Source organism: Heterodontus francisci, chromosome 27 (assembly GCF_036365525.1).
Source record: "Heterodontus francisci isolate sHetFra1 chromosome 27, sHetFra1.hap1, whole genome shotgun sequence".
NCBI classification, from domain to species: domain Eukaryota; kingdom Metazoa; phylum Chordata; class Chondrichthyes; order Heterodontiformes; family Heterodontidae; genus Heterodontus; species Heterodontus francisci.
The window spans coordinates 70,738,087-70,752,138 of record NC_090397.1 but is presented as its reverse complement, the minus strand read 5'-3'; the positions used below and the strand labels follow the sequence as shown (position 1 = coordinate 70,752,138).

Genomic DNA, 14,052 nt, shown 5'->3' with positions numbered 1-14,052 from the left:
GTACTTCAGCTTCCATCAATTGCTAAAGACTATTTATAGGAAGGTAACTGTTTTGTATGAGGGTGGAGAACTTCTGCTGCAATCTGGATGGATCTTGCAAATTCTGATACACACAGGAAACTGAGTTTATACAGATCAAATATTACAGATGGGAAATATATTGAAAAAGAACCCAGACTGTATTTAGCTTCCCATGCCTTTACATGAGCCCCTTGCTCAGAGGCTAAACCAAACCATTTGGTGTAAACAATTCCAGGGTCTTCCAATGCTGACCCTAAGCTGACTTGTCTACTGGGTTCTTCCCTGCATCTGGAAGTCTTGCATTGGGGAAGTCCTCAATGTGGCTCTACTTCCTCTGACAGCAGAGGTCATATGTCTGGCCTGGACAGAAGTTCCACCCACCACAGACCCCTGTACACGTTGGCTGCAAAATGTTTTCTGGGCAAAGACCCAGCATTTCCAGCTCCAGCCCCCATTTCTATCCTTGCTGCATCTCTTAACAAATTTACACTGCCATTCTGACATAGGGCCCCAAGAAACTTGGACCCAGTAAACTAAAGGTTTAATAGGATGGAGAGAATAGGGGGAAAGTGAGGGTAAGTAGATTAGAAACATTCAAATTTATTAAATGTTAAATTCATTAAATTGTTATTCTCAATATTTCTGTAGTTTTACTATAGTTATTTCCGCATAGGAGGTGGCCTTTTGGCCCTTCAAGTCTATGCCAGCTCGAGGTGGACAGAGTTTTCCAGGTCATTACCAGTCACTGTGTAAAAAAAAAAGTTCTTCCTCACATTCCCTCTGCATCTCTTGCCCAAAACCTTCAATCTGTGTCCCCTAGTCCTTGTACTATCAGTTAATGGGAATTGTTTTTCCTTGTCTAACTTATCTAAGCCTGTCATAATCTTCTACACCTATCATATCTCCCCTCAATCTCCTTTGCTCCAGGGAGAACAACCCCAGCTTTTCCAACCTAACCATGTAACTAAAATTCCCAGGGAATAATTCTGGTAAATCTCCTCTGCATCCTCTCAGGACCCACACATTCTTAGAGTGCGACAACCAGAACTGGATACAACACTCTAGTTGGGGCCTGACCAGACCTATATAAATTTCAGCATAACTTCCCTGCTTTTGTACTCTGTCTTTATTTATGAAGCTGAAGATCTCAAATACTTTGCTAAGCGCTCAATATTTCCTGCCACCTTCAAAGATCGAGGCACATGCACCCCCGAGGTCCCTTGTTCCTGCGCGCTCTTTAGAACTGTGCCAGTCTATATAGCCTCTCTCTATCCCTTCTGCCAAAATGCATCACCTCACACTTGACAATATTAAACTCCATCTGCCACTTGTCTGCCCATTCCATAAGCCTACGTCCTGCTGCAGGCTGTTCACATTATCCTCACAGTTTGCCACACCTCCAAGTTTGGTATCATCGGCAAATTTTGAAGTTCTACTCTGTATTCCAAAATCCAAGTCATTTACATATAGCAAAAAAAAAAGCAATGTTCCCAGCACTGACCCTTGGGGAACACCACTATCTTCCATCCTCCAATCTGAAAAACAACCATTTACCACAACTCACTGTTTTCTGTCCTTGAGACAATTTTTTTACTCAATTGGATACTGACCCTCCTATTCCATAGGCCTCAATTTTGTTAAGCTTTTGTGGTACTTCAAACTTTCTTAAAATTCATATAGACAACATCCATTGCACTCCCTTCATCAAAAAATTAAATTAGTCAAGCATGATCTGCCTTTTACAAATCCGTGCTATCCTTAATTAACTCAAACCTCTCTAAGTGCCTGTTGATTTTTTTCCTGATTATTGTTTCTAAAACCTTACCCACCACTGATGTTAATCGGTCTGTAGTTGCCAGGAATGCCCTCACACCCTTTCTTGAATAAGGGTGTCACATTTGTCACTCCAATCCTCTGGCACCTCCCCCATATCGAGGGAAGATTACATTATGACAAGCCCTTCCGCTACCTCCACCCCCACTTTCTTTAGCAACCTACGATGTAAGCCAACTGGACGAGGTGACTTATGTACCCTGTGCATACCTTTCCAGTACCTCCACAGACTCAATTTTTACCCTATCCATTGTCTTTACTCTCGCCACTTTTACCAACATTTTGTCAGATTCCTCTTCCTTAGTAAACACCAATGCAAAGTATTCAGCAAGTATTCTAGCCTTGCCCTGCACCTCTAAGCAGAAATCACCCTCTTTCCCCAAATAGGCCCGAATGTACCTATTACTACGTGCTTACTATTTACATACCAGATGATGATTTTTGGGTTCTCTTTTATGTTGATTGCCATTCTATTCTCATTCTCTATTTGCCAGTCTTATTTTCCTCTTCACCTCCCCTCTCAACTTATTGTCCATGGCCTGGTTCTCACTTGAAGAATTCACCTGACATGCATCATCCAAGGAGCCCCATGTTTGGTTCCCCTACTTTTCACCCTTGTTGGAATGTACCTAGACTGTACCTGAAGCAACTCTTCTTTATAAATAACCCATTGTTCTGCTACAGTTTTTCCTGTCAGTCTTTGGTTCCATTTTATCTTGGCTAGATCCCTTCTCATTGCATTGAAATTAACCCTCTTCCAATCTCAACATTCCTAGAACAAAGAACAGTACAGCACAGGAACAGGTCATTCGGCCCTCCAAGCCTGCGCCGATCTTGATGCATGCCTAAACTAACACCTTCTGCACTTCCGGGGCCCATATCCCTCTATTCCCTTCCTATTCATGTATTTGTCAAGATGTCTCTTAAACGTCGCTATCGTATATGCTTCCACCACCTCCCCTGGCAGCAAGTTCCAGGCACTCACCACCCTCTGTGTAAAAAAACGCCTCGCACATCCCCTCTAAACTTTGCCCCTCACACCTTAAACCTATGTCCCCTAGTTAACTGACTCTTCCACCCTGGGAAAAAGCTTCTGACTATCCACTCTGTCCATGCCGCTCATAACTTTGTAAACCCCTATCATGTTGCCCCTCCACCTCCGTCGTTTCAGTGAAAACAATCCGAGTTTATCCAACCTCTCCTCATAGCTAATGCTCTCCAGACCAGGCAACATGCTGGTAAACCTCTTCTGTGCCCTCTCCAAAGCCTCCACGTCCTTCTGGTAGTGTGGCGACCAGAATTGCACGCAATATTCTAAGTGTGGCCTAACTAAGGTTCTGTACAGCTGCAGCATGACTTGCCTATTTTTATACTCTATGCCCCGACTGATGAAGGCAAGCATGCCGTATGCCTTCTTGACTACCTTATCCACCTGCGTTGCCACTTTCAGTGACCTGTGGACCTGTCCGCCCAGATCTCTCTGCCTGTCAATACTCCTAAGGGTTCTGCCATTTACTGTATACCTCCCACCTGCATTAGACCTTCCAAAATGCATTACCTCACATCTGTCCGGATTAAACTCCATCTGCCATTTCTCCGCCCAAGTCTCCAACCGATCTATATCCTGCTGTATCCTCTGACAATCCTCATCACTATCCGCAACTCCACCAACCTTTGTGTCATCTGCAAACTTACTAATCAGACCAGCTACATTTTCCTCCAAATCATTTATATATACTACAAACAGCAAATGTCCCAGCACTGATCCCTACGGAACACCACTAGTCACATTCCTCCATTCAGAAAAACACCCATCCACTGCTACCCTCTGTCTTCTATGACCGAGCCAGTTCTGTACCCATCTTGCCAGCTCCCCTCTGATCCCGTGTGACTTCACCTTTTGTACCAGTCTGCCATGCGGGATCTTGTCAAAGGCTTTACTAAAGTCCATATAGATAACATCCACTGCCCTTCCTTCATCAATCATCTTTGTCACTTCCTCAAAAAACTCAATCAATTGCTTTTCTGAATTACAACCTAAACCTTATGAGACAATTATCAATCTTACCCAAATGCTCTAATATTTTTTCCCCAGTGTCACAATGCCCGAGTTGAAAAAGTACAAAACTCGTCATCTCACAGACAAGAATTTCTGCCATGCCTACTAGCAGTGTATCTAAGGTTAAAACTGTATCAAGGGGATTTAAAGATCAAGATTAGGGTACTGCAATTTAAAGGCAAGAGAAAAAGTAAATAAATTTGAACAATTTTGCAAAGTGAGCTGGATCTTCATCAAAAAGGAAAAGGAGTAGACCACGCAGCCACTCGATCATCTTCCAGTCAGTCAATCAAATCATGGGTAATCAGTCCCTCAACTCCATTTACCCACATTTGGCCCATATCTCTGGATGATATCTAACAAAAATAAAATCAATCTCAGTCTTAATTTCAATTGACCCAGTATCCATATAAAAGTCCCATTATTGACTCCATTTTTTTAAAAATGGAAAATGTTTCTCCCATTGGCTTATCGTTAGATCCCCATGTACCACTTGCCTTTTGTCTTCTTCCAACACTGTGAAAATGGATATAAAGTACCCATTTAATAAGTCACATTCCCATTATCCGTTATAATCTTGTTTGCAGTTGATCTTTAATAGGCCCACCTTTCGTTTTATCACTTTCAATATATTTAGGAAAGATTTTTAGTTAGTTTTGATTGCCCTTGCAAGTTTTTCCCATATTCCCTTTCTGTACCTTGTTAAACTTTATATGATTCTATAAAAAGTAAGACACAGAAAGAGGGCACTTGGCCCATCATGTCTGTGCTGGCCGAAAAACAATCCATCTTTTCAATCCCACCTTCCAGCATTTGGTCAGTAGCCCTGCAAATTACAGCACTTGAGGTGCATATCCAGAGTCCTTTTGAATGAGTTGAGGTTCTCTGCCTCAACTACCCTTTCAGGCAGTGAATTCCAGACCCCCAGCACCCTCTGGGTGAAAAAGTTTTTCTTCATTTCCCTACCAATCACTTTAAATCTATGCCCTAGTCACTGACCTCTTTGCTAAGCTGAATAGCCCCTTCACCTCCACTCTATCCAGGCCCCTCAAAATTTTGCACATTTCAATCAGATCTCCCCTCAGCCTTCTCTGTTCCAAGGAGAACAACCCCAGCCTATTCAATCTTTCCAGTCCCAGCAACATCCTCGTAAATCTCCTCTGTCCCCTCTCGAGTGCAATTACATCCTTTCTGTAATAAGGTGACCAGAACGGCACACAGTACTCAAGTTGTGGCCTAACCAATGAGTTATACAGTTGCAGTATAACCTCCCTGCTCTTATATTCTGTATCTCAGCTTAACCACCTTATCAACCTGTCCTGCTACCTTCAGAGATCTATGGACATTCACTCCAATGTCCCTCACTTCCTCTACACTTCAGTATTTTCCCTTTAATCATGTATTCCTTTGCTTTGTTTGTCCTCCCCAAATGCATCACCTCACACTACTCCAGGTTGAATTCTGTTTGCCACTTTTCTGCCCATCTGACCAGACCATCAATATCTTACTGCAGCCTACAGCTACCCTCCTCGCTATCTATCTCACGGCCAATCTTTGCGTTGTCTGCAAATTTCTTGATCTTGCCCCCTACATTTATGTCCAAATAGTTAATATCTACCACATAAGGCAGGGGACCCAGTACTGAGCCCTGCGGAACGCCAATGGAAACAGCCCTCCAGTCGCAAAAACACCAGTCAGCAATTACCCTTTATTTCCTGCCACTGAGCCAATTTTGTATCCACTGCTACATTTCCCTGGATCCCATGGGATTTTTTTTTTTTTTAAACCAGTCTGCCATGTGGGACCTTGTTAAAAGCCTTGCTAAAATCCATGTAGACCACATCAACTGCACTACCCTCATCTATCTTCCTTGTTACTTCAAAAAATTCGATCAAGTTGGTCAAACAAGATTTTCCCTCAACAAACCCATGCTGACTATCCTTGATTAACCTGTGTCTTTCTAAGTGGCAGTTTATGCTGTCTCTCAGAATAGATTCCAATAATTTGCCCACTACTGAGTTTTGACTGACTGGCCTGTAATTATTCGGTCTATCCCTCGCTCCCTTTTTAAACAGGTACAATGTTAGCAGCTCCCCAATCCTCCGGCACCACACCTGTATCCAGTGAGGACTACAAAATGATGGTTAGACATTCCACTATTGCTTCTTTTACCAGCTTCGAATGCATTTCATCTGGCCCTGGTGATTTATCAACTTTCAAGGATGCTAATCCCATTAATACTTATCTCTCTCTACGTTTATCACATCCAATATTTCACACTCCTCCTCAACTACAGTATCTGCAACGTCCCCCTCTTTTGTGAAGACAGACGCAAAGTATGCATTAAGAACTATACCAACATCTTCCGCTCCTACACATAGGCTACCGTTTTGGTCTTTTATGCCCCTACTCTCTCCTTAGTTATCCTCTTACTCTTAATGTATTGATAAAACATCTTTGGGTTCACCTTGATTTTGCTTGCCAATATTCTTTCATGCCCTCTCTGCTTTCCTAATTTCCTTTTTGATTTCACCCCTCCGCTTTCTATACTCCTCTCGGCTTTCTGTAGTACTGAGTCCTCAATGTGACATACGCTTTCCTTTTCTGCATTCCCTGTAGGCTCCTTGACATCCATGGGGCTCTAATTTTGGCCATCTCACCCTTTTTTCTTTGTGGGAACATGTTTACTCAGAACCCCTCGAGTCTCCCGTGAATGTCTCCCACTGCTCTGATACTAATTTACCTTCAAGTAGCTGTTTCCAGTCCACTTTCGCTAAATCACTCCTCAGCTTAGTAAAATTGCCTTTGCCTCAATTGAGAACTCTAACTCTTGTTATCTCTGTCCTTTTCCATAATTATGACTAAATAATGATCACTACCACCAAAATGCTCTCCCATTGCCACTGCTTTCACCTGCCCATCTTCATTTTCTAAAGCCAAGTTTAAAACTGCACCCTCTCTTGTTGGACTTGCTGCATACTGGGCAAAAAAGTTCTCCTGAATGTACCTCAAGCATTCTGCTCCCTCAATTCCTTTCACACTAAAACTATCCCAGTTAATATTGGTGTAGTTAAAATCCCCCATTACTGCCCTATTGTTCTTGCATTTCTCAGAGAAGTTTTCAGTTCATTAGATTTCAACTTTCCCTTGTATTTGCAAGCCTTTTCTTTTCGCTGGATACAGTCTCTTACCTCATCTGTTGACTATGGTGATTTAACTAAATGTGGAGCCTTTGCCTTTTACAGGTATGTGCTGCTCTTGTATTGTACCAAATACATCTTTGAATACCTGCTGCTGTACATCTGTAGGTTTACCCAATAACAGTTAAGTCCCGCTTACTGTAATTAATTTATTGCTCATCACTTCAAAATTTGTCATAATTAAATTCAAATCCTCTGTTTGCGACTCTCCCTTCCCCATCCCAAACTTAATATCAAATTCAATCACTATTTTCAAGATGCTCCCTTACTGTAAAATTGTTCATCAATTCTGGTTGTTTACTTATCACCAGTATGGCCTGCTCTTGTCAGTTCAGAAAAATCACAGTCCTTATTACTTGAGCCATTCTGCTTCTCCCAATCTGTACAAAAATTAAAATCCCTCATTATAATCACTTGGTTTTCACCATATCCTTCCCTGATCTCAGTATTTATACATCCCCCTGCCCCCACTAAATCACTCCCGTCAGGAAGTCTGTAGATGATTCCTACCAGAGTGTTGTATCATTTGCTGTTCCTCAACGTAAGGAATAGGAACAGGAATAGGCCATTTGGCCCTTCAAGCCTGCTCCATCATTTAACAAGATCACAGCTGATCTTCTGTCTCAACTCAACCTTCCTGCATTATCCCCATATCCCTCAATTCCCTTACTACCCAGAAATCCATCAACTTCAGCCCCGAATATACTCAACGACTGAGCGTCCACAGCTTTCTGGGATACAGAATTCAAAAGATTCACAACCCTCAGGGTGAAGACATTTCTCATCTAAATTCCTAAATGGCCGAACCCTTATTCTAATACTGTGATCCCTAGTTCTAGACTCCCCGAGTGGAAAAAATCCTAACATCTACCCTGTCAAGCCACTTAAGAATCTTTTATGATTCAATGAGATCACATTTCATTCTTCTAAATTCTAGGGAATACAGGCCTGGTTTACTCAATCCCCTCATCCCAGGAACCAGTCTAATGAACCTGCAATGCACTCCCACTAAGGGAATTACATCCTTCCTTAGGTAAAGAGATCAAAACTATACATAGCACTCCAGGTGTGGTGTCACCATGCCCCTACATAGTTAGAGTAAAACTTTACTCTTATACGCCAATCCCTTTGTAATAAAAGCTAACATAGCATTTTCTTTCCCAATAGCTTGCTGTACCAGCATGTTAACTTTGTGATTTGTGTACAAGGACACCCACGTCCCTCTGAATACCAACATTTTCAGTCTTTCACCATTTAAAAAATATTCTGCTTCTCTATTTTTTCCATCCAAAGTAGATAACTTCACATTTTCCCACATTAATATTCCATCTGCCATATTCTCGCTCACTCTACCCAGTGTTTTTATTGTCCCATTGCCTTTTCTGAAATCCCTTCATTAAAACATTGTAATCGTGTTTATCAATATCGTCATTCCCCTACTTTCCCACTTTTGCTCCAAATCAGGCTCAGGTAGTAGATAGGTCTCTGTAATGGTTTCTACAGCAAACTGAATTTGTGCTTCAAATCATTTGTTTTATTTCTAATGCTATGTGCATTCATGTAAGAATTTTTGTCAGAATATTTGTATGGTGTAGAAAACTCATCACCCTCCTTGTACTCCCTTCCCCACTAGTGAATCCTTTCACTTACTATAATCATCGACTTACTATAAACATTCTACACAGTAATTATAAATTTATCATTTTGAAAACCAGATTATAAAATCTCAATACTTACAAGAACACCAATGGAGGCGCAACTCAGCAAGATGCAGACAACAAAGAAAACATTCAGTGGTTTTGGAGGCAATTGAGGGAAAACAAAAGCACTAATAATTGTAACCTGTAGAACAGAATTTGGAAAAACTTGACATCAGCTAGATAACAAGCAATTACTTATTCTACAGAATCACCAACATTAAATTTTACTTCCATTCCAAAGCAAGGCAATAAGGTTATATAAAAGAAAACATGGTACACTAGTTTCTCTAGCTACTGCTGATTCTCAGTTATAATTTCATCTCTCCCTCTTCCCAAAGCAGATAATTGCATTGGTGAGTCCATTGTCTTCCCATTCCCCCACACAAACATACATAGTCTAATAAAACACAACTGACAGCTGAACTGTTCCTTTTACCAAATTCAAGACTTCTAACTTTCAAATACATCAATTACTAGGTGAAGGGAAAACAAGACAAGGAAACAGAAAGAAAAGTATGAGACACAATGTCAAAAAACTGAGAACCAGGAGATTAATAAAGGAGAGCTAGAGATTGAGATTATCAAACAGGTTTGAGTTACATGTTCTTAAAATGTACAAAGTACTCGCAATAAAATTAGTGAGGTAGTGACACAAGTAGCTCAGGGGCTGGGAGAGAAGGGGTTTTTGATATAACAGCATTAACAGGGGAATGCCTTAGACCATGGTAGCACTAAGTCTAAGTTCTACAGACATGCAATCCAGAGTGTTGAGGCAGGTCAGAAAAGATTCCAACCACCATCCTTCAAGCATCCTTAGATTTGTAAGTTGGATTAGAGGGTTTCTAACACAACACCTCTGCTCAAGAAGGGAACAAGGGATAACTATAGATCAGTCAGCCTAACACATGGTAACAGTCTGCACAGATTTGTAAAAGGCATGCAGTATCTAAAAATTTGAATAGAATTCTGAGAGTGTATTGATGAAAGAAATGCAGTGATTTATGGATTCTCCAAAAGGCATTTGATAAGGTGCGACATTGGAGGCTTAATGAAAATGGGGTTCATGGTTTTAATGGGAATATGGCAGCATAAAGAAAGGTAGTTAACTGAATGAAAGGAAAAAAAAAGATTATAGTGTTTAATGGATATATTTCAAACTAAAAGGAGTGGGGTCCACCAGTTAGTAACACTGCTCTTAATCAGTGGGGGCACAACAATATTTGTAGATGACACAAAATTAAGCAGTGTGGTTAGCTGTGAAGACGTCTGCGAATTACTTCAGGAAGTCAGGCCGGTTAGTAGATTGGGGAGATAGATGTCATTAAATTTAATGTAGAGGGATTAGGAACATTTTGGAAGGAAAAACAAGGAGAGGATATAGATTTTAAATGGTAAAACTTTAAAAAGGAATAAAAGCTGAGACACCGGGGCAATTTCAATACATGAATCTTAAAAGTTGGAATAAATTGATAGAGCTGTAAATAAGAAAAGCCTGCGGGAACCGAGGTTTTATAAATGGGGCTGAGTCCAAAAGAAGTAATGCTAAATCTGCGCAAATCATTGGTTAGGCTGCAATCAAAATACTGTATTGGCTCTCTGGTACCCTACTTTAGGAAGGAGAGAATACAAAACATACATTACCTGGCATGACAGACTTTAATTATGAAGAGGGACTACAGAAATTGTTTCTTACCCTGCACTACACACCACCCTGATGCCAGCAGCACCCCCCCCCCCCCCCCCCACCGAAAATAGAAATCAAGAAAACGAGAAAAACTCAATTATGAGCCAGTTTTAATAAGGCAGGCAGAGGGGAAATCACCAAAAGAATAAAACGTTTTTTTAAAAAAGTAGGAATTTTAAGGTATTTAATTTCCTGCCAGAAATATTGGTACAGATAGAATCCCTCAACTTTGAAAAGGGAAGTAGATAAAAGATTCTAAACAGTGGCATTTAAGAACAATTGGGCAGCTTTCAGAGAGCTGCCATAGATGAAATACTCTAAATGGCATTATACTTTGCTGTAAAATTCTATGATTCTTTTCTACCTGCCATCAAATCAAAAAAAAATACTGGCATTCTTCATGGCTTTTAGACCCCACTTTCGCTTATTTATGCCTTACAATAGCTCCAATAGACATCCAGAATAGCACCAACTTAAAAAACAGGTTCTTCCACTTCAACCCTTGGGCCCTACATTTAATCTGCAATCCAAAACCCACAATAACAACCTTTTTTTCTGCTATTTACAAACTATAAACATTCCAGATTTCACCCATTTGAAATAAACTAAATCCAGAGATTTATTATAATAAAAACAAGAAGTGCTGGAAATACTCAGCAGGTCTGGCAGCATCTGTGGAGAGAGAAGCAGAGTTAACGTTTCAGGTCAGTGACCCTTCTTCGGATCCAGAGATTTATTAGTTCATTTGAAATAAATTGCATTTGAAGAGTGGACTCCTATGCTATGGGAGACCTCACTTTAAGTCCATGGGGAGAAAAATATCAACTTCCTCCCCCTCCTAATGATTATTGCAAGACCAATAATTCAGACTCCTGTCCTTCCACTATTAGAATACTGCTTTAAAAATGGATGCATCACTTGCAAAAATATTCTTATGTAAAAAAAAAACCAGGGAGGTAGGCAGGTGGATTGCACCTATGCTTTACGACCCTTATGACCATTGTTTAAATCCCCATTTGCGAAACTACCTGCCAGCACAAGCTGGATATTTATTTTGAATTAAGAAGCAAGACATATGACGATTCAGACCTGGATTCTGGCTCGGACCATAAAGGAGACATTAAACTGGCAGTGGCCAAGCCAAGTTACAGCACAGAAGGGAAAAAAAATCAAATAAGTTTTCAAAGGCCACACGGATCACGTCCGCATCTGAAACTTTCATACATAAACGCAAAGCTATTAAGTTTAAAATGGCAGATCTTGGGCAGCATTGATATATTGGGGAATCTCACAAAAGTCCTATGCTGGTGCTGTTCCCATTGTAAGTAGCATGCTTAAAATTTGTGTTCCATGTAATCTCTTATCCTTGTGTTCAATGATCATTGAAAAAAATGATTATAGCAAAAAAAAAGTTTGATCCAAAAGTGATTAAATTTACAAAGAATTGTGGAAATTTCATTTTATGTCAAGACAGAGGAACTTTGTTTCTTGCTATAATAGGTTCTACTTCAGAAATTGTACCAGTTATTCATGGACAATCTTTAAATATAATTAAAAGGACTAAAAAGTGATCTCCATCACAGTTGGCCTTAAATCTGTTAAAGAAAATTCTTACTTTCATGAAATTTGGAAAATATTTGGTTGCATCTATTCTCCACCAACATTCCTATATTTATGTCAGAATTCCAAAACCACAATTAATAAGGGTAGTTTTATTCAAACACCATCATTTAGCAAGTTAAAATTGCAATACTGGAATGCAGAGAGCAAGCAGATGGGTCTTCATGAGGATCTATCCTTAGTGGCGATTTCCGGATAAACCTGGCTGCTTCTATCACACACCAGGGGCTGGATTTTATAAGCAGTGGCGCGCTTCAAAAATGGCGGCCTGCAAAGATCTGCCACAATTCCAAGCACGGCGGCTCATTTAAATAGCTGGGGCGGGCAACCCCCCCCCACCCCCAATCACATGGAGGGGGCGGGTTGTCCGTTCTTGGCAATGGTGCCAGCGCAGGCACGGACGCCATTTTTAAAGGGCTGTTAGCCCTACCAGCTAATTTAAATATTTAAAGATAGAATGAACTAAATGACATCTCTTTTGCCCCTCTCCCACCCCCCATAATAAATTAATTATTTGCCCTCCCCCCCCAAACACATTTACCTTTACCATTTGACCTTCTACCATCCCCCCCATCCCCCAAACTGCATAAACTTTAACTACACCTCTTCCCACCCTCCCCTACACCCATGATGTTAATTTTACCCCATTTCCCCCACCCTCCCCCCCACACTTGTAAATGTACCTCCTCCCCCCTCCCCACCAGTGTTGCACCTCTTTTCCCCCAGACAGGGATCCAAAGGCATGGGAGTGCCAGCTGCCAAGCCGAAGGTCGCAACGGGACATCAGGAGGTGATGCAAGTTTATTTAAATTAATTATTTTAATTTAGTTAAATATTCAAATTGTGGTCCCATCGCCCAGTGACAAGGGGAGGCCCCCACGGTACCTCGCCGCTGCCTGGAGGATCGGGCCAGGCCCTACCAGCCTCGAGGTCCATGGCAGGCTTCATGCGGGGCGATATGAACCGCCTGCAAAAGGACATAGATTAGGCTTGCAGAATTGGCAAAAAGGGGGCAGACGGAATTTAATACAGACCAGTGTGAGATGATGCATTTTGACAGAAGGGATAGGGTGAGGCAATATAGACTTAATGGCACAGTTCTAAAGAATGTGCAGGAACAAAATATCCTGGGGGTGCAGGTGCATCTATCTTTGAAGGTGGCAGGACATATTGAGAGAGTGGTTAGCAAAGCATATGGGATCTTGGGCTTCATTAGTACAGGCATTGAGTACAAAAGCAGAGAAGTTACGCTGAACCTTTATAAAGCTCTGGTAGGCCCGAACTACAGTACTGCATCCAGTTCTGGTCACCACACTTTAGGAAGCAGGTGAGGGTCCTTGAGCAGGTGCAGAGCAGATTTACCAGAATGGTTCCTGGGATGGGAAATTTTAGTTACAAGGTTAGATTGGAAAAGCTGGGGCTGTTCTCCTGGAGCAAAGGAGATTGAGGGCAGAGATGATAGATGTAGAAGATTATGATCGGCTTAGATAAGTTAGACAAGGAAAAACTGTTTCCATTAATTAATGGTACAAGGTCTAGGAGACACAGATTGAAGGTTTTGGGCAAGAGATGCAGGGGGAATGTGAGGAAGAACTTTTTATTTTTACACACACCAATTGGTAATGACCTGGAACTCGCTGCCCATGATGGTGGTGGAAACGGAGACAATCAATGACTTCAAAAGGAAACTGGATGGGCACTTTAGGAAATAAACTTGCAGGGCTACGAGGATCGAGCGGGGGAATGGGACTCTCTGGATTGCTCCTCGGAGAGCTGGCATGGACCCGATAGGCAGAATGGCCTCCTCCTAAGCCGTAAATGACCAATCATGCACATTGTGCAGATGTGTTATTTGAAATCACTAAAATGAAAATATTCTTTTAGATACCAAATATTGTAATATCAAACAGCGGCTCTCATTCAGACAACCTGTAC

The 14,052-nt window shown here is 41.3% G+C and overlaps 1 protein-coding gene across 4 annotated transcripts in view; it reads right to left on the bottom strand.

Moving 5' to 3' along the window:
• tmem243b (transmembrane protein 243, mitochondrial b) overlaps window positions 1-14,052 on the bottom strand; it is a 49,141-nt gene that overhangs the window by 786 nt on the left and 34,303 nt on the right. For all 4 annotated transcript variants that reach the window (XM_068059601.1, XM_068059603.1, XM_068059602.1 and 1 more), the window contains exon 4: window positions 8,851-8,955. In XM_068059601.1, the coding sequence (XP_067915702.1) occupies window positions 8,851-8,955 (105 nt within the window). The remainder of the gene's footprint in view (window positions 1-8,850; window positions 8,956-14,052) is intronic.